General features: G+C 38.3%; 1 protein-coding gene across 2 annotated transcripts in view; it reads left to right on the forward strand.

Annotated features, from left to right (window-relative positions):
- The window catches only part of LOC100492077, a 33,857-nt gene extending 7,644 nt beyond the window's left edge, over positions 1-26,213 (forward strand). Inside the window, exons 4-18 of one of the 2 annotated variants that reach the window (XM_018096989.2) lie at positions 1,219-1,352; positions 4,751-4,907; positions 5,395-5,426; positions 8,093-8,211; positions 8,528-8,608; positions 8,917-9,033; positions 10,489-10,572; positions 11,985-12,101; positions 13,096-13,222; positions 15,482-15,522; positions 17,459-17,702; positions 18,758-18,794; positions 22,746-22,936; positions 24,446-24,558; positions 25,969-26,213. In XM_018096989.2, coding sequence (XP_017952478.2) covers positions 1,219-1,352; positions 4,751-4,907; positions 5,395-5,426; positions 8,093-8,211; positions 8,528-8,608; positions 8,917-9,033; positions 10,489-10,572; positions 11,985-12,101; positions 13,096-13,222; positions 15,482-15,522; positions 17,459-17,702; positions 18,758-18,794; positions 22,746-22,936; positions 24,446-24,558; positions 25,969-26,049 — 1,675 coding nt within the window. In that variant the 3' untranslated portion in view covers positions 26,050-26,213. Of the gene's footprint in view, positions 1-1,218; positions 1,353-4,750; positions 4,908-5,394; positions 5,427-8,092; positions 8,212-8,527; positions 8,609-8,916; positions 9,034-10,488; positions 10,573-11,984; positions 12,102-13,095; positions 13,223-15,481; positions 15,523-17,458; positions 17,703-18,757; positions 18,795-20,662; positions 20,891-22,745; positions 22,937-24,445; positions 24,559-25,968 lie in introns of those variants that run through there. The other variant, XM_031891989.1, reaches the window with a different exon arrangement.
- The last annotated feature ends 454 nt before the right edge of the window (positions 26,214-26,667 follow it).

Genomic DNA, 26,667 nt, shown 5'->3' on the forward strand with positions numbered 1-26,667 from the left:
TAGCAGAAGAACAGGGGACCAGGCTTAAGAAACTGTTCCAAACCATATTATTACATTAAAAATCATGAAAAGGCTACATATTTTTTAATTGATGTATATTCCAACATTAATTGAAATTATCTTTAGTTTTGAAAAAAAAAATTGAGCTTGAGTTCCCCTTTAATTACAGTTCCTTACCATTAGTGGATTTAGAACTAGTATGTCATGGGGTTGCTGCTTGGGATTTGTAATGACTACAGGCTATAAGAAATAGGGCTAATCAGGTTATTACATTAACCCCCTTCAGTGTATATAAGTCTGTGTGCATGATCACAACACAGTAACACTGAATTTTGAATTGGTTATTTTGTCATCGCACAATTTGTGTGACAAGGTTGGAGACACCATATTTTTATAGCCAATGCATTATTTCTGGATTTGGTCAAACAGTAACATTTGCCCAGATACAGTCTATATTTCATTGGCTCTTGAAAGCCTAGGGTGGAATGCTTAGTGCAAATCAAAGTGCTGTGGTAGAAGAACAGGATATGGCAAGAGAAGTGGTAATATCCAGCATGCATCAGTAGCAACAGTAACATTGAATCCAGTCCTCCATTTCAACGCCAAAAACCACTCATTTTATACCTCTGTCCTATATAAAATAAAACTATTGAAAAGAATCTAAATACTGTTGCTAAGCCATACTTAACTCAACGTTTACTGGACCATAAGTTCCAAAACTCTTCCATCTTTCCAGAATGAGTGACCCTGTGAATACATCAGAAACCTCCAATAAAAACAGTTTTTCTAGCACCAGACAAATAAACAGCAGCATTTCCTCAATGTTCCTTCTAAATCTGATTTCCAACAGTTCTTAGCGGACTGGGGTGTCTGGGGCCAACCAGGGCTGCCACCCAATGCCCCCCCCCCCCCCATTCAAGTGCTGTATACTTACTTTGACGCATATGGGGGAAGGAGGTCAGCGGGGGAGCCCAAGACATCCCGAGGATTGGTTCTGTGTCGCAGGTGCCGACCAGGTTTTTTCCCAGTGTCCCGCCGGCCCAGTCCAACCCTGGTTCTTTTGCTTCCAATCACAGCTATATGAATGCACAGCTAACTTTTTAAGGAAGATTATATAAATAATGGTAATGACTTTTTTGTGTGTCCATTTGCCAACCAGTTTGTGAAAATGCAACCCCCCTGTGGTATTTCTCAAGTCCCACACTGTATTTCTTACAGAGAGATGATGCGCAAGGAAGAGCTTGATATCATAAGACATCATACAAAAGCTCTGCTGTGTTGTTTTCTACCAGACTCGTTCTCAGAGTCCAAGCATATCACAGTTTTCTTAAATGAAATTGTAGCTGTAAATGGTAAGTAACATCAAAATATGGCTATGGGCCGTATTTACAAAGTGTGAGACAGGGTGCGAAGTGGTGCAAAGTAAAAAACAGGCACAGAGCCCATGGTCTTCCCGCCCAAACCTAGCCTTCTCCTCCTTTCACCATTGCTATTGATGGCGTGACCATTCACTCTGTTAATTCAGCCAGCTGCCTTGGGGTCATCTTTGACCAGTCTCTCTCCTTCTCTAACCATATTAATAACACTGCCAAAACCTGCCGCTTTTTCCTCCGCAATATTGCCAAGATACGCCCCTTTCTTTCACAAGTAACAGCTAAAACACTAATCCATGCCCTTATCCTTTCCCGCTTAGATTACTGCAGTCTCCTACTAACCGGCCTTCCAGACTCCCACCTCTCTCCCCTGACTCTATCCCTGAATCCCTCCATAGGGAACACTCACCCACTCTCTTTAAAATAAAACTCAGATATTACCTTCTGGAGCACTAAAACATTATTTTGCCTAGTCCTGCGCTTAACGGCAAATGCCCATACCTGGTGCACTCTTATCTTCCAGTTTGTGCCTTTATGTTACCCAACCACTTAGACTGTAAGCTCTATGGGGCAGGGACCTCCTTCTTACTGTGTCTCATACCACATGGCACTTACTCCCTGTGTATTTTTACTTATTTATTGTATTTATTATAACACTTGTCCTCCCTGTGTGTAATTTTGTATATTGTAAGATTGTACAGCGCTGCATACCCTTTATGACGCTTTAAGTAAAGTTATACATACATACATACATACAAAGCAAAAGAACCTCCCCACTTTATCACGACTACAGTTCTTCCTGCCTTTGAAAGCACTGTATTCATGAAGGGGACTGGAGGAGTACATGATCCTCCACTAAAATGCAGCACCACTCAACAACATCTTTACCTATCCAAACTAGCCTGAGCAGTACATATTTGGAATGTCACAAAAGTTTCTACTTTATTTATATATCTGCTTTTCTTAGTATAAACTAGCAGATTAAAATTATTTTTGCACAAAGAAGCATTTGCTTGTATAGCAGACAGAAAAAATATACTAAGGGGCACATTTACTAATCCACGAACGGTCCGAATGCGTTTTTTTCGTAATGATCGGTATTTTGGGATTTTTTCGGAAATTGTCACAACTTTTTCTTAGCCATTACAAATGTTTTGCAAAATGTCGCAACTTTTTCGTAGCGCTACGACCTGTGCGAAAAGTCGCGACTTTTTCGCAGCTTTCGCGCCGAGTACGAAAGTTTCGGATTCATTCAAGCTTCAGTATGGTGACTTTTCTTGGGCCAGGTTGGAGCTGCAGAGTGCCATTGAGTCCTATGGGAGGCTTCCAAAATCATGCTAAGTCTGAAAGTTTCGCCCACCGCTTACGAGCGCTCAATACGAAAAAGTCGCGACAAGATACGAGCAAATCGTAACGGCTACAAAAAAGTCCCGACTTTTCGCGCAAGTCGTAATGGTTACGAAAAAGTCGCGTCAATTTACGAAAAGTCGTAACGGCGACGAAAAAAACGCAAAAAATACGAAAAAGTCGCAAAATGTTCGTTTTCCAATCGGAATTTTTCGGATTAGTGGGTTAGTAAATCAGCCCATAAATGTTAATTAAAAGGAGCTCAACCCCCTAATACAAACTTTACCACCCACAAACCCCAATATAGCACAGCTTCCCTGTACCCGATTATAAAAGGTAGAATAGCACATTTCTGTCTGCTTGTCTTCCTGTGGTTCTGTGGGGACAATCACTGATTAAGAGCATGCACAGTTACAGTCCAAGAGCAGATGGGGCTCTGTTGTGCATACTTCTGGTTGGTGATCAAGTTACTCTTAACTTCTTCCCCTCTCAGCAATCTTTCTGGCAACATACAGGCTTTGGCTCAGAGTTATTATGTTTGATGGACAGTTAACTCTAATACATCTTTGGTCTATGCTTCCTTTTTATGTGATGTATTTGAGCTAACTGTTTTTAAAAAACATAATTCAGACACAAAGTCTGCATGGTGCATGAATACACATTGCCTAGAAGAAGGAAAGGTACAATATTTGGTTAATACTGGCAGAAGTTGGTTTAACTTTTTTTTGCATTATTCGTTAGTGCAAAGGTTGTAAAACTTTTTTAGTTCAGAGACCATTCAAAGGTCAGCTTTTGGCAAGGCCTCCCATAGCTCATGATTACAGATACGATTAAGAATATCTAGGACAGTGAGTAAATATTCACCCCAAATCTCACTCTAACCGACCTTCAAGGTGGGTGTTCAGTTGCTGCCATTATTGCTACATTATTATTAACAATACAGGTAAAGCATCCATTCTACCTCTTCTGATGACAAAAAGAGGTCCTCTGCACTCACCCATTATCAATATATATAGGACATTAAGAAATTGTGTGCATTAAGATCCCAAGATATGCCCTCCCCTTTAAGCAAAACAGGGGTTGTTTGTCCATATATTGCAATTTACTTTAAGCTGGCCAGGTCATCCCTGGTCTGGCCAGTCCTACACTCACTTTTATCTGATTCATTAAGAATTCTACTGCTTCAATATACATTTAACAAAGGGACTGAGTTTTACCTGCAACTTACTTGCTTTCAAGGTTAAAACCTCCAAATGGTTTCCCTTTTATTGGCCCATTGGGATCACTTGGCTGTAGCTGGAAAGGTGGGAGCTACAACATGGAGCTGGCCACTGCTCCTGTATAAACTATAGCAAAAAAAGGGGAAGTTGTACTCACCACTAAATTTTAAACCATTAGGCGGGGGTACAATGAGGCTGTGACCACTAAATTCAGAGCACAACAAGAGATCCTCTGCAGTCACCCATTATTAATATATATATAGTACATTAAGACATTCTGTGCATTAAGCTACCAAGAAATGCCTTCCCCTTTAAGTCAAACAGGGATTGTTTGTCCATATATTGCAGTATACTTTAAGCTGGCCAACTACATCAACATTTTTTTACCTCTTCTCTTCCGATGAATGGTGCACAACTGTGTTTATTGATGTTGGGAATCCCTGGAGCTTCTGCCACCCTTAACCTGGCGGTAGCTCTTGGTATCCCACAGCGCCCTGTGAATTAGATGTAGACGCCATTTGGAACGCATGCTGTGAAAATAACACAATGCCCACTCCGGAAACAAAGATGCATTTTGCCCCCATTTTTCATCAAATTGCAAGCGCAGTTATGTCCATTTTGACACATGGAGCACAATGACAGCAAATAAAATTCAGTGCAAGGCCGCAGTTATGCTGTGAAGAACCCTACATTATGGGTAAAAAACATGGCACAATTGCACTTTGCGCACCGCTCTTGCATTCATAAATGACTTCTTATGTGTTACTCTGATTCCTCATGACACAGAATTATAAAACTCTTTTCCTTTAGTCTTAGAGCCAGCCATAAGTACAATGGCAGATCCCAATTTTATTAATCAGCAGATCATCACCTTTTTGGAAGCTGATGTAAATTGGACACATAACCAAAAAAACGAAACATCTGACATCCCAGACTGTCAGCAACTGCAATATATTCCACAAAAGGGGTAAGAATATGACATTCTAATTAATCATTTGGCAGATCTAAGTGTCAGATTTGCTGTGAAGGTCAGAACTGAAGCAGTTATAAAAGTTATGCAGGTATCACTATTTTCCATATCAGCTTACTTATCCCTTTTTGTTACACTGCCCACACCCAGGTTAAACTATGCTATAGCTAATAGACTATAGAGTGGGAATTGTTTATAATATAATAATAATAATATTATAGCAATTTGGCCCTCACAGGTGAATAGCAAAATGGCATTAATCTGACAACATATTTAGCCAATGACCCGTAGTGTGATTGTACCAGTGGCTGGTGAGCCAAATTGATCATTTAATGGGCTACACAGACTGATGAAAAACATGGCCGGTTTTTCCACATAGTTTGCCTGAATAATTTAGATATTTTTTATTAGTCTCTTCTCTCAAAGAATTACAAACCTGCAATGAACATGTATATAAAAATTCTTTCTAATCATTTTCCCACAGAATCAAAAAAACAAAGCTCAATAAGGTGAAAGGTAAGAAACCTTATAGATATAACTTACAATATATTCACAAACTCAGCAGAAATTCTGCACAAAGTAAATGCATTCCTTTACTCAAGGAGCAGAAATGAGAATTGTGTTATTTAAAATGTCCCCAGATTTTTGCCTGTGGATGTTGGTACCTGAGGATCAGTGACCAGTTAGCAGTTTTACACAATTTCAGGTTTTGAGCATGACTTATGTCTCAAATAAAAAAATCTGAAACTGTAGTTGCAAGCAACATACTTCAGTCATAATCCCAGTAATCGTTATGAAAAAATACCATTTTTAATTGCATGTATTACTGTAAGTATGTAGCGTGCCAATTGATTGAGCTTCTTGTGTATATATATATATACTAACACAGGGTATCACATAGTATGGAATTAGTAAATATCTATTATTATATCTATTACTATTTATAGTTATTGTTCGTGTTAGTATTGGATAATGAAGTCCACCAATTGTTATCTGACACTGGTTACTTCACTCGCAAGAATGAAGCGGTACGATCATTTGTAATTTTCTGCATATGGATTTAATGTAAAGAATAAGAAGGATCGGTTCCTGGTGGATATGTACACACTGTTTATATACAATTTTTTTATATATGTGTATATGGGGGTGATGGGAGTTTGAGGTTTTCTGTTTTCTACACATCATACACACGTCACTCATTGGTGTTTCCTGCCACAGATAGTATTTAAGTTCGTTGTATGTTTGTTCATGTAACTTTGAGAAAGGCTGTCTATATTCGATCGTATATATATATATATATATATATATAAAACAGTCCACACGACAGCACCACACTCCAAAATCCGCTGCTCTGCAGCTGCCCCTGTGCACGGGATATCATATAAATATCAAAATAAAGCAGCCAGCACCAAGGGTCTTTGTGTTTCAAAAAGTCTCTTGTGTATTATAATTGCATGTACAACCGATGTTTCGGTCCCTTTTGGGACCTTTTTCAAGGTATATATATATATATATACACTGAACTTACTGCACATTCTTAGTGTGCTCTGGGCAGCTGTTAATAAGCTAAGCTTAGGGGTAATCGCAAATCATCAATGGAAAATAAGGATTGCCTGTCATGAAAGCTGATGCCGCAGGGCTGATTTTTAAATTCTGATGCAAATTGCACTGGTTTCTGAGCTGCCATGTAATGAATTAATCAGATACCAATCAGCCTTTTATTGTGACATATATATTTTATATAAACTATATATTGTGAGTCGGTCTCTAAGATCAGCTAACTGCCAACAGCACAGAGCATGTGCAGTGAGTCAGCAGTTCAAGTACCCTTCATTGTACCTGTACTTTATGTCCCAGCATCAGGTCTTATATATACTGTATATATACAGTATATATATATATAATCAGTTTGGTCATTTCCTATGGGAAATTATATCCTTATAAATGTCCCCATCTTCTGTTCTGCTAATTCATTGCACATGCTCTGTGCTGCTGTCAGCTACTGAGTTTAGGGACCAACTCACAATACAGAATATACAGTAAATGTAACAGTATAAGGCTGATTAGTAATTCACTTGGATTCACATAACATGGCAGCTCTGAAATCAGTGCAATTAGCATCAGAATGTAAAAATCAGACCTGTAGCATCAGTTTATATGACAGATAAACCTCATTTTCTGCTTGATAATTTGCAACAACCCCTAAGCTTAGCTTCTCAACAGCTGCTCAGAGCATACTGAGCATGTGCACTGTCCCAGACAGTTCCAACAGAATCCAAGATCAGGAGCTCCTGTAACAGCTGTAAAGACCAATATCATTACTACTACAGAGATGCTGAAACTTTTGGCTAGGGCAGTCAGTTTAGTATGTAAAATATGGCATCTCTAGCCACAGTTATTTTTAGGGTTTAGTTCTCCTTTAAAAGAGACAGCAGTTGCCACTGCTGCACTCTCCCTCTCTTTGCTTCCCTCTTAATTCTTACTTTCCTACCTTCTGTCCCTCTCTGGTCTTGCTCTCTCTGCCCCTGCCATCCTATGTTCCTCTCTGATCTTGCTTCCTCTGCCCCCACCCTCCAATAATCTCTGGTCTCACTTCCTCCTTGCTCCCTCCTTTGTTCATCTCTGCTCTTGCTCTCTCTGCCCTTTCCACCATTGGTGTCACCTTTCCCTTTCTCTCATTAACCTGCACAGTATGAAGTCATATCAAGGAAGGAGAAAAATGCAGAAAACACATAGGGTCATAGGGACTACATGGAGAGGCAAGACTAAAAGTTAAAACAACAAGTGTGTATTAGTACAGAATAAAATATAGCAAACACATAGAGCTACTTGACTACACTTCACATAGAAACACTGTAGATTATAATGAATAATGCACCCACTTACTGTGATTTATAAAGATATTGCCTATATATACACACAGAGCCACCATCAGTAATCAATACAACCCCATGCTAACAAGACATGGCAGATAATGCCAAACCCATTGATTTTCTTCAAGCCCCACCCACGCTTAAATCCACACTTAAAATCCACACGGTACCTCATGTACTATATACCTATACATATAGATTTTGCGGTGTGTTCGGAGGCTATTGTGAAGAGGGCTGCAATTCTTGAGTATACAGCTGACTTTGCTTGACATTTTCATTGCTGTGATAAAACTTTTTTATCTATTAAAGGTGTTCTTAAAAGACTTTTTAAAAAGCCACATTCATTTGGGAATGACACGTGTGGTATGTATAGAGCATGGAATATTGCTGAAGATTCCGGAACATCAGAGATAGGCATCGATACAATTGTGAGTCACTTAAGCTAATTGAAATGAGTATAGCCATTATTAGACCAAGCATATAAATGTAACAATGCACACACACATATAGCTGTGAAATGTGTTATCTGGAAAACCGTTTACCAAAAGAGAGATGGGCAAAACTTTTATAGATTAATATTGCTTTAACAGTACAACCCTGATGTTGCTGGAGCTACAGCTCCTAGCTTTCTAGCATATGCTGGGGTTAGTCATCTCTCTACAATTGAGTAAAGTGTGGTTAAGCAACAGTGTTTACATCTGCTTTAACCCATGATGTTTAATGTATTTATTTCTTTATCTGAAGGATTATCCAGTTGGTATAGAGAAGTCTGATAACTTGTGCAGTAAGTGGAAAGAGGAAAACTGGATTGCAAGAGTGTCCATGGTGAGTTTTGAACCATGTGTATGCAACTGTAAAGGAACTACTGGATTTCATATATAAATATATAAAATATGAAAAAAAAATATCACTGAAACCACATTATTATGGTAAATACAAATAGTAACTCACAAAATAAGAATAGTGGTCTAGGTGTACCAGCCCAGACCCTCAGCCAGGGGTGTGGAAAAACTGTATACATCAACCACAACAATATGGAAAACAAAAACTTTATTTCAGCTAAATCTCTATTGCCTTATTGCTCCTAAATGCCCTTGTTTACATGCATCGCTGAATAACTCTCTACTTTGCAGGTGAATATTAGTATATATTGCATCTCTGTATTAAAACGTGATGATATGCAAACAGAAGTCTGGAACGTAAAGAGAAGCATTGAAGACTTTATTCGAGTTCATTCTATTTTGAGCATGGTGAGATTCTTATTGTGTTGCCATCGGATAATGCACAAATTACAGCACTGCGGAATATGTTGCCACTTTATAAATAAATGTTAATAATAATAATAAATAGAGCAGGCTTAACTACACTGCCATACTCTATCCCAAGTTGAAATGAACATGACTTATTTCAGTTTATTACAGTTTTAAGTGATGTAAATCTTTGCACTGTTCTCTCTGAATACAGTACATGGCCCAAACTTAATTGCAGATGCAGGCATAAACATCATCATGCATTCCAGGGCACCCTAGGGCCAGTGGCACACTAACCCCCATATGTAAATAAAATGCAATAAGGAGAAGTAACCCGTAGCAGCAAATAAAATCTTTGCTTTTAAATAGATGACCAGTAAATGCTACCTGCTGATGGGTAACTGCTCCTGTGTCCGTTGTGCCTTTTATCCGCGTTTTATCCGATGGTGATCTGCTTCTGTACACCCTTTGTTATGTACAGGCTTAGCATCACACGTGCACACACAGCAGATTTCAGCATGAAAACACTAAATTGTGCTTTTTTGTGCTGAAATCCTCCTGTGTGCACACCCATGAGCTAATGCTCTGCCTGTCAATGCACACACAACATGAGCAGGTGGGAGCAGACCTTCCTTTTCTCCAATTACATTTCTGTGCCACTGGAACAAATGGTTTGTGTATCACCGGCCTAAAGGTGGCAATACACAGGCAGATTTAAGCTGGCATTTCAGGCCCTTCATTCTATTTTTCAAAACATAGAGCATTGCAGAGAACTGATTGACTAGGTTAGTGTTAGTAGCAGCTTCTTGTCACTCCATGTAGGGACTACATTCAAACAAAAAATAGTTTAGAACAGAACCATTAATATTTCTTTTTTAAAATGCCCTTATTGCATACATCTTAGGGCATTCCAGCAACATTTCAGACCAGGTGTGGCCTTTTATCAAAATGCTTTTTTATCATCCAAAATTCTGGGAAATTCTAGTTTATTAATCTCAGAAGTGAGATACCTGTGGGAAAGACAAGGACATGTGGAAGAAAATCTGGTCCCTATATTTGTATTTATGGCATTTTGCCTCTGAATTATGTCCATTGGATCTCATTTGTATGGGTGTGAGGTGGAATTGGTGTAGCCATTTGAACTGGATTAGCTTGTCTTTTATGGGGAATAAGCAGTAGTAGCCTCTGTCTGTGGCCTTCTCCCAGTCCTCCTTTGTGAGATCTGGGAAGTTGTAGGCTTACATATAGAGGGAGATTACAGTGCAATTTCAAGCCTGTAGAGCTCTTTCACCATTAAAAAACAGAATTATTTTGTAGTCAACATGTATTAGCTTAGTTAAAAGTAGCTTAGTTAAAATGAAGTATATATTTTAAAGTGTAAGTTATGCTATAGTATAGTATATATAGTATATCGTTTAAAGCACTGTAAAGTGTGAAACATATTTTTTCTTACAGAACCATCCAAATGAAGTACCAGCATCATTCATTTCCGCCGAGTCTTGGAAATCAAACAAGCAGTTTATTTCAGACTTTGTTGATGTGAGTATATTCTGTGATTTGGTGAAATGTAATGAGCTAGAACCTATGTACCTTCTGGTATATTAGAGGATTATTAATGTTACATGTGTGGATCAGTTAATTCTCAGTTATTGCTCCTGAACTGCTAGTTTTCCATAATGGTTGCTGAAGTGCCTTGGATGTCATTGGCTAGTGCAATATTTATATATATTATATATATATATATTTTATTAATATAGAAACAGACATTTGGTGGCCAGAGTTGCACATGGATCTGTCATGAAGTGCTGACTTCCAATGTGATATTTCAATAGGCTGGAATTAGAGATGCACCAAACCCATCCTGACGGATTCTGCCGAATCCCGAACCGAATCCGAATCCTAATTAGCACACCCTAATTAGGATCGGGAAGGGTGAAAAGTTGCCATGCGCTGTGAAAAAAATTTTCCCCCTAAAATATAACCCTTTCCGAATGCTAATTAGCACACGCTAATTTATGCTAATTAGGATTCGGTTCGCCCAGGACCGTGGATTCGGCCGAAACTGAATCCATCAAAAAAAGGCTGGATTTGATGCGAATCCCAAACCGAATCCAGGATTCGGTGCATCCCTAGCTGGAATACAAATGTGCGTAGTATTCCAGCCAATCATCACATAGCATTGCTCTTAAGCCAGCATGTGCAGCCAGGAGCCAGGATAGAAAGCCCACTATAAACAATTTAAATGGAAGTTTCATCTCTAACCAATGACCTTGCCTGTTTCTAGAGTGTAGGAGAAATCCAAAGGAATCCCATACACACACAAGGGGGGGACATTTACTAATCCACGAATGCTCTGAGCGTATTTTTGGTGACTTTCATATTTTCACTACTTTTTCGTACTTTGCGACAAAATTTGTGCAACAAAATCGTATTGTCGCGCAGAGTACGAAAGTTTCGGATTCATTCAAGCTTTGTTATTGTGACTTTCCTTGGGCCAGGTTGGAGCTGCATAGTGCCATTGATTCCTATGGGAGGCTTCCAAAATCATGCACAGAAGGATTAAAGTCGGAAAGGTTTTCCTGCATTTTACGATCGTTCAGTAGGAAAATTTCGTGACTTTCGGATCGCCAATACGATATTATCGTGACTAATACGATTTTTTCATAAGCATATTCGTGATATTTACGATCTTGAGAAATTACCGTATCAAATCCGAATTTATCGTGTTTTCATGAATGTGCCCCCGGAGAACATTCTCACTTCTTGCAGATCCACAAGTTGAATGTGGAAGCAAAGCCAGGACCCAAGCACAATGCCACAATGCTAACCGACACCATTCTCCCAATTTTTAATGTATGAACAAAATGTTGAAAAACATGTTTATCTAGAAACAACTGAAATTAAGTATTAACAGTGTATTTGATGTAAACACTTGAATTTTATTCTTTTAGAAACTGGTGGAATTAACTAAAGAATATAATGATAGTGAGGCAGCTTTCTTCTTGTCACCCTTTAATTATACAGAAGAAGAAGAAAAACAATTATTTCATGACATTTTTATTGATCAGGTAAGTGTCTGTTCTCTGTTTCTACTTTATACCCAATTTCAGTAGTGATTGTGGTGGCAGAATGATCACGTAGAGATGATTATAAAGCAGTTGTTTTCTTGTTTTTTGGTTTTTTTGCCACATGCCTCAAAGAAACAGAGGTAAGTTAATAAATATCAATGGATTCACCTGTTGTGCTGACATATCTACATTTCTTCTAGAGACCTTCAAACCATGCAGTTTTGGGCAGTGTGTTATGTAAAAAGAGGACTGATTAAAATTCTCACCTTAAGGGCTGTGGTACACGGAGAGATTAGTCGCCCGCGACAAATCTCCCTTGTCGCGGGCGACTAATCTCCCCGAAATGACATCCCACCGGCGAAAATGTAAATGTATAATTTTTGCCGGTGGGATGGCATACACGTATGCCATCCCACCGCGATTTACATTTTCGCCGGTGGGATGTCATATCAAGGAGATTAGTCGCCCGCAACAAGGGAGATTTGTCGCAGGTGACTAATCTCCCTCGTGTGCCAGAGCCCTAAAGAAATGTCCTTCTTATTTCATTAAATGCTTATATGGCCTCAGACTGATGCCATCTAAAGTACTGTTATTCTCTAATGTATAGCATATTTATTTATAAATGTCTTTACGTTGCACTCTATGAGCCACAAAAATGAGCCCAATAATCTATCTGTACAGTAAGTGACTTTTTGAGTCTGGGATATAGCAAGATGATTTATTTTAGTTTATCAAAGAAAATTTAACTTTATAGTCACCAGGGCACAGTGAGAGGTAATGGATATTAACATTTCAAACACAACTGCTTGTTTTACTAACAAAGGGCAAATTTGCTAATTAAGCAACCCATCCAGAGATGCAATTTCATTATCATGCCTGCAGTAGACTGATCAAAGCTTATTGCTGTGTGGTTACTGTAGGTTAATACACTGGTGTAAATGTATTCATTGTTATCAAGTGAGCCCCAGTAACTTAGTGCATCATAAAACCATAGGTAGCCACAGAAGAAGAACTACAAGACAGTCCCCTTGACAGCTCATCAACAGAAAGCTTGGATTGTGATTCTTCTGAGACTGATTGCTGCCATTTTAAAATACTGAGCCTGCGTAAGAGGAAAAAAGGTAATGAAGAAATTCAATATAAAATATGTAATTTTGAAAACAGCAGCATGGCAGTATAAGCATGACTGTCATGTTTTAAGAGGATACAACATGTTGGGCATCATAATGTGTAATGACAGTACTTGTACATGCTTAAATGGAAGTTATGTGTTTTGTACATGAGGTTCTTTCAATAATCGTATGCAAAAGGTAAAGAACAGTAAGCAAGCATTAATTGCATATAAAGGGCACAAACACAGTGGGTTAGGGACTAATCCCATATCCCAAGAAGCAAGTGGAAAAAAATTATACTTTGGTAGAAGCATGGCCACTCTAATTCTTTACTTTAATTTCATTTTACCATCATGCTTTCTTTTACTAAGCTTTTATGAATCTTTGTTACATTTCTAATAGTGCAGTTCCTAGCAATGTTTTTTTACATTCTGCTCTTGGAATATACAGAATATGTTTGCATTTGTTGCTCATCCTTTACAAAACAGGTAGCACTTTCAACATTAAGGAAACATACAAGAAATATTTAAACAATAAAAATGCAATAAAAAAGGGTAAAAAAAACTTTATTGGTTTTTTTTTCACATAATTTCTCACAGTAAACTCAAATTCATTAAAGTACAACAAATTAACCTAAATAGGCAAAATACAATACAGTGAGTTATATAGAACCCACTTATGTTCAGTCCTTAATTGAATAGTCCAACATGAAGAGCCACTTGGTTTCTGTTTCTGACAAGTTTAACATTTGAAGAGCACTTTACAAGGATTTCACCAATAACCAATACTCACATGTAGGAAGATGGTTTCTGTACTAAGTCAGTGACATTTAGTATGTATGGAATAAGCTAAACACAGAACATCATTCTGCTAACACCACCCGTACAGTAAATATGTTGGTAAAAGTATGTTTTGAGTATGACACAGCAAGAGGACACACAAGCTGGGGCAAATTACATGGATTGGATTGGCAAATGTTTTCTCACATCCCCTCTTAAATAATAATTTTTACAAACATTGATAGGACTCTGAGCTTCAACAAGTACAGGGCACAGTTCTACTGGCTTCTATATGACATTCTGTGTGCGATTTAAGGGCAAAGCAGGGATGGAGCAGAGCCGATTGGTGGAGGGGTGGAAGAGCTGGGAAATGCGCCTGGCTAAAATGGCCTGGGGAGAGCACTGCTTGTAGGGTTGCCACCTTTTCTGGAAAAAATATAACGCTCCTCTTATATTTATTTTTAGCTTTCTTTACTAATAATATAATTGGCATCAAGCATCATTTTTACTGGCAAGGTGGCAACCCTTGTGGCTTGCCTACATTCAAGGTGTGCATTAAGTGGCATAATCACACAGTGTTTTCCCATAGACTTCAATAAAGTTTTCATGTGATAAACAGAGTGTGATAAGTTTTTTTGTGGGAAATTCTGGAATTCAATTAGGAGATAAGCTTTTCTCATCAAACTGAATCCGGCCCTATATCCCAAACAGACAAGTCTGTTTATGACTTTTAGATGGCTACACTCTAGTGAAGTTTATGAAGAATGCTTTGCATAAATGTTCTATGTCATGCCTCTAAATGCCAACATTTAGCAAAAAAGGAAAAAGCTATGTGCAGTGTCCATATTTTCTACTTGTTTAATGGTGCACAAATAAATTCTAAACAATTGTAAACTCCTTATAAATGCTTAACTACTGTTGGGCCCTTGTACCTCTATATTTTAAGATATTTTATGTATTTTAATTATAACTCATGGGCTTTTTTTATTCCTATATACTAAAAGAGCAAACTTTTTTCATATATCTTATATACAAGTAGAGTGCATTCATTTCAGTGGCGTGGTATGCTTCAACATTATGCTATTAGCCATTACTACAGCGATCCCCAACCAATGGCTCGTGAGCAACATGTTTCTCTTCAACCCCTTGGATGTTGCTCCCAGTGGCCTTAAAGCAGGTGCTTATTTATGAATTCTTGGCTTGAAAGCAAGTGTTGGTTGCATAAAAACCAGGTGTACTGCCAAACAGAGCATTCTGTAGGCGGTCAGTCCATATAGGGGATACCAAATAGCCAATAGCAGTACTTATTTGGCACCCCCAGGAACATGTTTTATACTTGCGTTGCTCCCCAAGTCTTTTTACATTTCAATGTGGCTCAGGGGTAAAAAAGGTTGGGGATCCCTGCATTACTATGTATAAACCTCTCTTCAGTGTGACTTTCTTGCCTCCCCCCCCACCTTTATTGATGTACTTCTTTGTTGTTTTGTAGATAAAAAATCATCTTGCAAGGACAGTGATGAAAACAATGAGGTATGTTAATCTGCAGATTTGATGTTTATCAGTGCATGATTCCTAAATACTTGCATATTGATGTGTCAGAATCCCATTTCTTTATTTGTGCTGCACTTAAATTTCTGCCATCCAGACCTGTATTTTGTCACCAGTGCAAGAAGCAGCAGTGCAATGAGGCCTAGCTTAGAACTAATAAAGAAGTTCTATTACAGGTATAAAAAGTCACCTTGTATAGAATGCTGGCCCATTGTTACCAAATGGGACTTTCTACATTCTCCAACCTTTAAATACCCAACACACCAAAAAGATTATAGGCTTTTAAAAAATGACCCAGACACTTCACCCAAATACACAGAGAGCTTAGTTTTCAGTTGAAGTTTTAATGCAAGATTTTGTTATTCAAGTTACAAAAGAGGTTTAAAGTTGTATTATTGCAATGTTCTACATAATAGGGGCCCGAAATGTCATTCATTGTGCCTCTTAGCTCTCTTATTTATAATAATTTAGTTTGAATTATATTTAAAATGGTTTAAACACACAAGTAGTAAACTTGCTTGGATAATCTTACCATTTCAATAGTAAAAGAATAGCACTTTCAACATTAAGGAAACATTGAAGACATATTTAAACAATAAAAAATGCAATAAAATAGGGTAACAAAAAATTGATTGTCTTCACATAATTTCTCACAGTAAACTCAAAGTCATTCAGGTACAACAAATTACCCTAAATAGGCATAATACAGTCGATACAGTGAGTTATATAGAACCCACTTATGTTCAGTCCTTAATTGAATAGTACAACATGAAGAGCCGCTTGGTTTCTGTTTCTGAAAACGAATGAAACAAGTGGAAACATAGCAGATGAGTAGCTGTGGAAAGAATGCTGGAATAACATTTTTGAAAGGTGTCACTTTAGAGGAGGTTGTAGGAAAATGAATGTGCAATTGTATAACCCTTGGGCTCTGTCTGGTCAGTTATTGTAGTAGTTGCAATAGTCATAATTTGATGAGACTGCTAGGGTTGCTCATTGCAAAGCCTTAAGGTCCCCATACACGGGCCGATTATAGCTGCCAATATCGGTCAAGCGAGCAGATCTGCCCGTGTATGGCCAGCTTTACATTAATTTAATAAAGTTACAGAGGTCTGTCATTGAGACTGAGAAAAAGTATAAAATTTGAAGAGCACTTTGCAGAGATTTCACCAATAAAAGAACTACCATGTGCCATGAATTATTCCATAGTGCAGTACTCACATGTAGGGAGATGGTTTCTGTACTGTCAGCCACTTGCTGCTATACTATGAATTTTACGGCATATCTTGATAATTGGCTATGAATAAATGATTTTGTTGCAAATACTACACAGGATATTTGGGAATATTTTGCGGATATGTTGGATATAGGGTTGCAACTTGGCTGGTACAGTATTTTATTGGCCTGGTCAGTAGGAATGATACTTGATGCAATGTTATTAATAGGGAAGATAGATAAAAATATAAGAAGGCTGGTATTTTTTTTCAGAAAAGGTGGCAATCCAAGTTGGACAGTACAGCAAACTAAACACAGCAAGATTTACTTGCTTGGCGAAGTCACCAAACAAGCAAATGTTTCCTTTGACGTGCCCACCTTGGGTGGGTGATATTGTGCTAATGAAGGGGATGCAAAAGGGGATACAAAAAGCTGGAGTGAGAACTGCATCTATGAGTGGATGCAGTAGTCAATCTGACAAAAAAAATCAAACCTGCCCAATTGATATCTGGCCAATTTTAGGCCGGATATCAGTCGTATAGGCCCATCAGGGGTGCCCATACTCAGACAGATAAACTGCCAAATCGGTCTGAAGGACCCAAATTGCCAGCTTAAATCTGCCTGTGTATGGCCACCTTAACTTGTGTTCCATTGAATAGTTGTTGGAAAGTAATATTCATTACATTTCCTCTTTTTTTTTTTTAAGGTTTCTGAATGCAACAGTGAAGACATGCTAGCATACATTAAAGAAGCATCAAAAAGTACTGGACCAGTAAACAGGCAAAGCTACAGCTTAAGCCAACCAGGTCAACAAGATAATGCAGTGAGACTGGCCAGATATAGCCATATAAAACAAGTGACAGCAGGCAATCTTGCAGCTGAAAGAAAGAAAAGTTTACAGAAAGAACTCATTAACTCACTTTGTCGTTTGGCAGATGAAATGCTAGCAGGTGACAACCTTTTTCTGGCTCACATAATTATGGTACAGATATGGGACCTGTTATCCAAATAAGGGTAGACATAGACTCCATTAAACAGTACCTTGTACTTGATCCCAACTAAGATATAATAAATCCTTATTGGAGGCAAAACAATCCTATTGGGTTAATTTATTGTTTATCAAATTTTTGAGTGACCCTGCTAGGGCCTCATTTATAAAAATAAATACTAACTTAATTAGAAAGTATCATTTATACACTCTTTGCATACTCTAAGGCTGATGGCAGACGTGGCGTAGGGCTGATATTTTCGGCAAGTGGAAAAACGTGTGGCGAAAATACAGCCCTACACCTGCTACTTGTGCCTGCACCTTAATGAATGAGATACACTCGGGTGCAGGCACATGTAGCCGATATACGCATGAAAACGTGAGAGAATGCAAAGTCTTGCAGTTTTTTGCTTATATCAGTTACATGTGCCTGCACCCGAGCGTATCTCATTCATTCAGGTGCAGGCACAAGTAGCAGGCATAGGGCTGTATTTTCACCAAGCGTTTTTCCGCTTGCCGAAAATATCAGCCTTACGCCATGTCTGCCATCAGCCTAAAGCTTGCTAATTCACTCTTTCAGCTGGTAGCATAATTAATTTCAGCAGGGGGGACAACCAGGGAGCAGATAAAATTAAATTTATGTCCATCCTGTTGGGTACACTGTACCACAATTTTCCAGACTCCTTTCAGCTTGTTTCCAAGACTTGTGCATGTGCACAAGAGTTACATTTTCTGATTTACTAAACTGCATGCATACTAGCCTAGTACCTTGGAAAATACTGTAAAGATGGAGGCGCTAGGTAACAAAGAACCCCTGATTGGTGCAATTTGTTTTTACACATCTAAAGTAAATGTATTGTTACCCTGCACTTATGAAAAATATGTCACCATAAACCATATATGTTACCATATATTACCATTTATATAATTGTGATGGGAAACATGCTGTTTGTGATGGATGCTGGCTGTGTCCACCAGAAATCTTAACTGACCATGAATTTATATATATGTTTTTAGGTGGACATAACATTTTTACATTCCTAAATTCATGTGGGTAAGTACAAATCTATTCTAACAGTTTTATACTAGTGTAGAGATACCGTATATACTCAAGTATAAGCCAATCCAAAGATAAGCCGAGGAACCTAATTTTACCTAAGAAAACTGGAAAAACTTATTTACTCGAGTATAAGCCTATAGGGTGAGAAATGCAGTGGCTATTGCTAAGTTTCAATAATTAAAATAAATACCAATACAGTTACATTAAATGAGGCATCAGTGGGGAATATGTTTTTAAATATTTATTTCAAAGAAAAACAGTAAATTAGCTCTGTAAGGGGAGAAGAGGGTCAACGAAAACAATATGGTATCAATAATGATACCTTAAGAGTACTACCCCCTTAGCTCAATCAGCAACCCAGCTAAAACACAGAGTTAAAATCATTCAAAACTATATATAGATTATATAAAATATAAAGTGCAATGTCTAGTGCAGAATGGGACAGGTAAGAACGGTAGATGAAGATGAATTTGGGAGCGGGCCAGGGCACTGGAGGGTCTGGTTGTGGGTGGCCTAATTTGCACACAAAAGACAGAGGGTGCTAGTTTGGAGGGACCCGACTCGGGTATAAGCCGAGGGTGACCTTTTCAGCACATTTTGGGTGCTTAAAAACTAGGCTTATACTCGAGTATATACAGTAAGTAACATTTGCCCATTTACCCTTCCAGATGTTACAGATTTCCAATTCTTGGCATAGACTGGGCATAACAAATTATTGGGCCTGACTTACCATTGTAGGTGCTAAATTGCACCAGTGTAGTTAAAGGAGACATTATATGAGAGCTGCATACAAAACCTCTCCAGTTAGAAGCCAGAGTGAAATGAAACATGGGAGTGTCCCTTCAGTCTCCCATAGGAAGTGGTCACAGCACTGACTGACAGGCTTTACTCAACAGTAGCAGGGAAAACCCCTCCCTCCTTCTGTGTCTCTCTGCTTGTGCTGCTGGAAGAGGAGAAGTAGAGCAACACAGACTGCCTGTGACATCGCTAAGCCCCACCCACCCTATGGATATTCACTGTACTTTAAGTAGGTGAGGTTGTGTCATTGAAGTCTATGGGGCCATTCGCCCAGAGTCACATACTGAAGAGTCTAAACCGGAAGCTGGCATAAGGTCTGGGTACAGCACAGTTTTCAAGCAGTTATGGGCATATTTGGACCCAAAGGTAGAGCTGGGCGGTATGACCAAAAATTTATATCACGGTATTTTTCAAAATGATATCGGTATCACGGTATTTGACGGTATATAAATAAAAAATAAATAATAAATATTGGTGGCCAGGGCCCCCCCCAACCCCAACCACAACCCCCCCCAACCACAACCCCCCCCCAACCCCAACCCCCACCAACCCCCCCAACCACAACCCCCACCAACCCCCCCCCAACCATAACCCCCCAACCAGAACTTCAGCAGAATTTACCCAACTTGTGGTTCCTCCAGCTCCAGCGATGCGTCCTAGCGACGTCGCGTGCGCGCTGACGTCACGTACGCACGCGCGCAACCCGGAAATACTTAGAAAAATTGCCAGGAGGCGCGCACACCGGTATGGCGGTATGTTAAAAATTTATATCATTTTTTTCAAAAAAACGGTGTTCGGTTTTTATCGGTATACCGCCCAGCACTACCCAAAGGTATTAAATTAAAAGCACTTACTTCTATTTTACATGATTTTACATGGTTTAGTGCATTGCAAAAATTCATTGTATATATCCCCTTTAAGAAACCAACTAGATTTTTTTATTACATTTTTAGTTTGTCCTAAACTAATTAAAACTAAGCTCTAATTTGTTGTGAGGGGTAACTTAAGTGTTGATATATGGTATGAAAGCTAATAAATTAGGCCTTCTATTGTGCAACCAACAGGACCCCAGCTGTTGCAGAAGTGTATGTCGAGACAAATGAACACATAAGTACGGTACAATCTGTCCAAACTATTAGTAAGATATAATTGCATAGGATCTGGTTGTTTTTACTTCACTTTAAATGATAGGATGGTACTGGGGTCAACTTGTAGTGCCAGAGCATTCCTTTTTATCTCTCTAGAGCAGTGCTGTCCAACTTCTATGGTACCGAGGGCCGTAATTTTTCCGGCCTACGTAGTGGAGGGCCGATAATTTTAAGCCAGTTTTGACCACTCCCCTTTTTAAACCACTCCCCTGTTATCACATGACCATACCCATATTAATGGTTGTAGTACAGCAAAAACCTGCCATGCTGCCCTGCCTTTGTGCGCTTTACTCTGCCTGCCCTATGCTGCCTGTGTGCCATACTCTGCCTGCCCTACCCTGCCTGTGTGTGCGCTATACTCTGCCTGCCCTATGTTGCCTGTGTGTGCCATACTCTGTCTTTCCTACCCTGCCCTGTGTGTACCATACTCTGTCTTTCCTACCCTGCCTGTGTGCCATACTCTGCCTGCCCTATGCTGCCTGTGTGTGCCATACTCTGTCTGCCCTATGCTGCCTGTGTGTGCAATACTCTGCCTGCCCTATGTTGCCTGTGTACCATACTCTGCCTGCCCTATGCTGCCTGTGTGTATGGCACACAGAGGCAGCATACAGTGACACAATGCTGGCACTGCTCCTACAGTCTGCACAATAACTATATATTAAATTGCAGCACCACAGTATATGTTCTCTTTGTAGTATGCAGGGTTTATTTGTGGGTTTCTACTGCTCCTACAGTCTGTCTGAGGTGTGAACAGGTGAACAATGTGAGTGATTACAGCCTGAGCCTGAGGTGTGAACACTGCAGGGGGTGAACAATGTAGGGATTAAAAGGTGTGAACAACACAGAGAATTAAATTTTTAAACAATACAGCCTGATTACAGCCTGAATCTGAGGTGTTAACCATGCAGGGGGCCAGTACTGATACCATTTAAAGCTTACACAAGAGTAAGCCATCAAAGCAGCCAGACAGGTGGGGGGCCACACAGAGGGGGGTCGGCCCGCGGGCCGCCAGTTGGACAGCACTGCTCTAAAGAATAAAAATTTGTATTTCAAGAGTGACATATCTTTTATTGCTAACCAAATAGGAACATTACATTGCTATCTTTTTGACCTCATTGTCCTTTCTTTAGATTCAGATAAATAATCAGTTATCTTTTTAGATTTGTGAATGTTTTCATTAAGTTATCTAAAAGGCTTTTTTTGGGTAGCAGAACTACATAATAAATGGGCCTGCAATGTTTAGCAGAATAAACAGTTATCCGTCAGCTACCTAATAGCAACATTAAAGAATGTGTTTCAGTCATTAAAGCATATGTTATCTTTCCACTTAATTATTTTTATTAGGTGTGGGGTATTTAGATGCCTGTATTTTGAACCGCAGTAAAACCAAAATATGAAAGTGTTAAAGTAATTAAAATAAAATGTAATGTTGCCCTGCACTGGTAAAGCTAGTATGTTTGCTTCAGACTAAAAAAGGAGAAAAGGCATAGGTTACATAAAACATAAGCTCTGTAGAGCTTCGGACCACTTTGGCAGCTTATGTGCCTGTGTATGGGCACCCCTGACAGGCCTACCTGATTTATATCTGGCCTAAAATTGGGCAGATTTCGAATGGACAGGTTTGATTTTCCCTTCGGATTGGGGACCACATTGGCTCACTCTGACAAGTCCTATTCTCATCATTGTATTTTGATTACTCTGATATTGCCTTCCCTATGTATGCATATTGGTGGAAAGATCCTTTTTTTCACAACCGCGCCAAATGAGCGGATCTTTTAGTGCATGGATGGCCATACATGGGCAGATTTAATGTAATCTGTATCTTTTCTTCTTTTTAAATTTGAATAATTACACACATGGCTACACAGCAGCTTATTTATACAAACTATTGTGTAGTGTTTATGAAGCAAAAACTGTTTTCCCAGTGCAAGTGCTTAAAGCACTTTTTTGTTTTATGTAACTGTTCCTTTAACACTAACAGTGTTTTCTGTGCTGTTAGGGCTTTGAAAACCCTTGAAGAAACAGTCTGCCAGTGTGAAATCTGGTTACTTGCAGAGGAGCAGATAGTGGGGTACTTAGATAAACTCAGTGATATGATGAAGAGTTCTGAAGATGCGCCACAACTACAGAAACAACCAGCAGATATCCTTCATAACCAAGCTTTGGAACAAATTATGAAAGCGCTGATGAGTAAATATTCCTCAACTTTATTAATTAGCATCAATCATTTTAATGAAAGAAAGTTTAAAAATATAAAAGGGGATCTAAACCCCAAAAAAGAATTGACGCAAATTTATTTAAGATGCTCCACTGAGTTTGCAGTTTACATTGATATTCTATTTTTAGCCAATCTAAAATATTTGCATTTTTGTACTCCTAATACCAGGCTTTTGGCTCAAGTGAGAGTCAGCAACCTGAGAGTGATAAGAAGTGCATATAGGGTTGCCATCTTTGTCTAAAAATAGACAAGGGCAAATAAGATCAGGGACAGAGCAGTGGCATACAGGGGTGGGTTAATAACGTGTAGCACGGTGGATTTTCTATTGATTTTATAATGATTTACAATATATACATCTGCTTTGACATATGAATCAATTAGAGCATGTCTGTGTCATGTGGAGGCAGGACTCTGACATTGATTATTAACGAGATTTTGTTCAGGATTCACAATGCTGATACCCAGACAGAACCAAATAATGCCAAGAGATGACAACTTGAATGTTATGTAAAGTGCATTAACCAGAGTTCATTATTTGATATATACGCTAATAAATATTCCATGGGAGTGAACAGAATGTTTTTCTGTCATGAGCTCTAATCTCACATTTTGATTAATCTGCCCCTGGGAGGCCCATTTATCAACATTCTGGGTTTAGTGTTTTTTAAAACCACAAAAAAAACTAATTTCCACTAAAACCACAAATGGCAAGTAATTTATTAAAATAGCCTAATATAAAAACCAAACCAAAAATCCTGCAAAACATATCTACATATATGAAAACCTTGAAATCCTTGTTTTTGTAAGAATTTTCATACACTTACAAACAAAAAAAAAAACATGAACACCTCTGAAACCGCCAATTAAATAAAGTGTGTTTTTGAGTAATTAGTATAATCCAAGATTTTTTAGAGCTAAAAACAAACAAAATATGAACATTAGTAAATGGGTCCCTTGGCTTCATTTACATTCTGCCCAAAAAAAGCTATTGAGCAAAGCCTGTTATAAGCAGTGTAAAATTGTTGAAACCACTTAAAATAGAAAATTAATATAACATGCAAAAGAACTTAAAGGACCACTTTCTACCAATTCAATTTTTAGGTTTAGATCCCCTATTAATTCTGAATATATTTTTAGTGGTTTTAATTCATTAACTGGCCCTAAAGGGTCTGTTGCATTATCATTACTTGAGTGCAGTGGACAACAGTTTGCTCCTTGCAGAACCCACTTTCGGCTTTTACATAACGGTGACAGATTCACCTGATGTATTTTTGATTATTTCTGGTAAATTCTTAAAATCTGCAATAAATTTTCATGCTTAAGATAAATATATATGCATAAGACTTATTCTGAAAGATAACTGCAGTGATTTATTTTCAGGGTACAAATAATTTGCTATAGGAAGAACAGGTAAAAAATGGCCTGGGTTTAACTGTTATAAGCAAAGCATGATAGGGTTAATTTTTTATTTATATTTACAGGTTTCACATCTGACAAGCGCATTTATAGGTTTTTGGTGCAACGTTGTGAAAAATACATCCAGATGTCTCTAGATGCATTTCAAGATCCCATTGCAAATAAATATGCTCTTTTTGTAAGTAAATACCACTGGTAAACCTTTTTGAAAACAAAAGACAGAAAAATGTATTCATTTATTTATTAAGTGAGTTTCTCATTTAGAAGAGTTTTGAGCGTAGTAAAATTGTGTAAGAAAAGGACGTTTTTAAGGAGACATTTTATAATAAGCTCATATTCAGTTATAATATTCATCATCCCTCAAAATGTGAAATGATGCAGAAAATAGATGTTTTGAAAGCATTTTACCTCCTAAAACGGTCATTATATGAGAGATGAAGATGAATTTGGGAGCGGGCCAGGGCACTGGAGGGTCTGGTTGTGGGTGGCCTAATTTGCACACAAAAGACAGAGGGTGCTAGTCTGGAGGGACCCATGGCACCCGACTCGGGTATAAGCCGAGGGTAACCTTTTCAGCACATTTTGGGTGCTTAAAAACTAGGCTTATACTCGAGTATATACAGTAAGTAACATTTGCCCATTTACCCTTCCAGATGTTACAGATTTCCAATTCTTGGCATAGCCTGGGCATAACAAATTATTGGGCCTGCCTGACTTACCAGTGTAGGTGCTAAATTGCACCAGTGTAGTTAAAGGAGACATTATATGAGAGCTGCATACAAAACCTCTCCAGTCAGAAGCCAGAGTGAAATTAAAGATGGGAGTGTCGCTTCAGTCTCCCATAGGAAGTGGTCACAGCACTGACTGACAGGCTTAACTCAACATTAGCAGGGAAAACCCCTCCCAGTTTCCTCCTTCTGTGTCCCTCTGCTTATGTTGCTGCGGGGGGTGGGGGGGGTATATAAACCAGAAGCTTGCAAAAGGGGTGGGTAGAGCACAGTTTTCAAGCAGTTATGTACATATTTGAACCCAAAGGTATTAAAAAAAAAAACACTTCTATTTTACATGGTTTAGTGCATTGTAAAAATGTATGGTGTATGTCCTCTTTCAAGAAATTTTACCAACTACATCTGTTCCTACACAGGTTTATTAGACTTCTAGAGGTTTCTTTCCCTACATTTCAACTGACTTGGTTGAGTCCATTAAAATATATAATTTTATCATAAATTTTGCTGTAAATCTGGCATAAAAGCACTTCCATAAACAGTGCACTCTACATAGCCATGTGTGTTCTACATTGCCGTGTGTTAGAATTTACACCATAGCTTTATAAATAGTTTTCATTTTTACACCACATTTAACACTTTTTTTTCTTTTGTAAAATGAAATACAGTCTTTTAAACACAGCCCCTATGTATAATACTGTTCTATGGCAGACTGTACATAATGACAAGTAAGTGAGCGCTTATGCATTTGCATATATCGAAACAAGCAGAAAAATGTACAGAAAATGTAAATGATTCCATAAACAAGGTTGTCTGTATTATAATCATATAATCAACTAAATGCTTTATTTTTCTGTTTTCAGAGGCTGCTGAAAGAGCTTACAGGATATATTACAGGGGGACTACAAGAACCTGCAGAAATTCACAAACAGAAATCCGCCTAAATTCCCACTCAACCGCCACTTTTCCGTTATTGGTGAAAGAAAGACAGTTTACAGACACTTTTGTTGTCGCTTAAACGACATTTATACGACATTTTAATGACATTTTTCCCGACATTATTTCCCGACATTTTCAAAATGGAGTAAAGCTCAGTGTAACTCTGTTAGATCAATTCTAAGCTCTTCTGTTTTGTTTTGTTTCACCCAGTCTCCATTTCACACCTAAGGTAGGGGCCCCATTGGGGGATCGTTAACATATTAATGGGGATTAGCAGCTGATTGTTAGGGGACAAGTTTCTGTCTCACCCTAGAACAATAGGTGCAAAAAGCCTCATTAACATTTTATAAACAAGTAAAACACTGATTAAAAAAAGTTCAATTTATATCTAAAAAGCTTTTTCTTTTATAATATATATTATTTAAATATATAAAAAGTTTTACCTCACATTTACATAATTTTGCAAATTTTAGCTTAATCAATGAGGCAATAATAACATTTTGTGTGAATATATTGTAAACATTTTTATTAAAAGGAAAAGTAAAGCCTCCCAGGCAAATTTTTAGTTTTAGCAGCAGCAGTGCCCCCTCTTTAATCACTTTACTGACACTTTCCGCAACTTA

Source organism: Xenopus tropicalis, chromosome 8 (genome assembly GCF_000004195.4).
Source record: "Xenopus tropicalis strain Nigerian chromosome 8, UCB_Xtro_10.0, whole genome shotgun sequence".
Lineage (NCBI taxonomy): Eukaryota > Metazoa > Chordata > Amphibia > Anura > Pipidae > Xenopus > Xenopus tropicalis.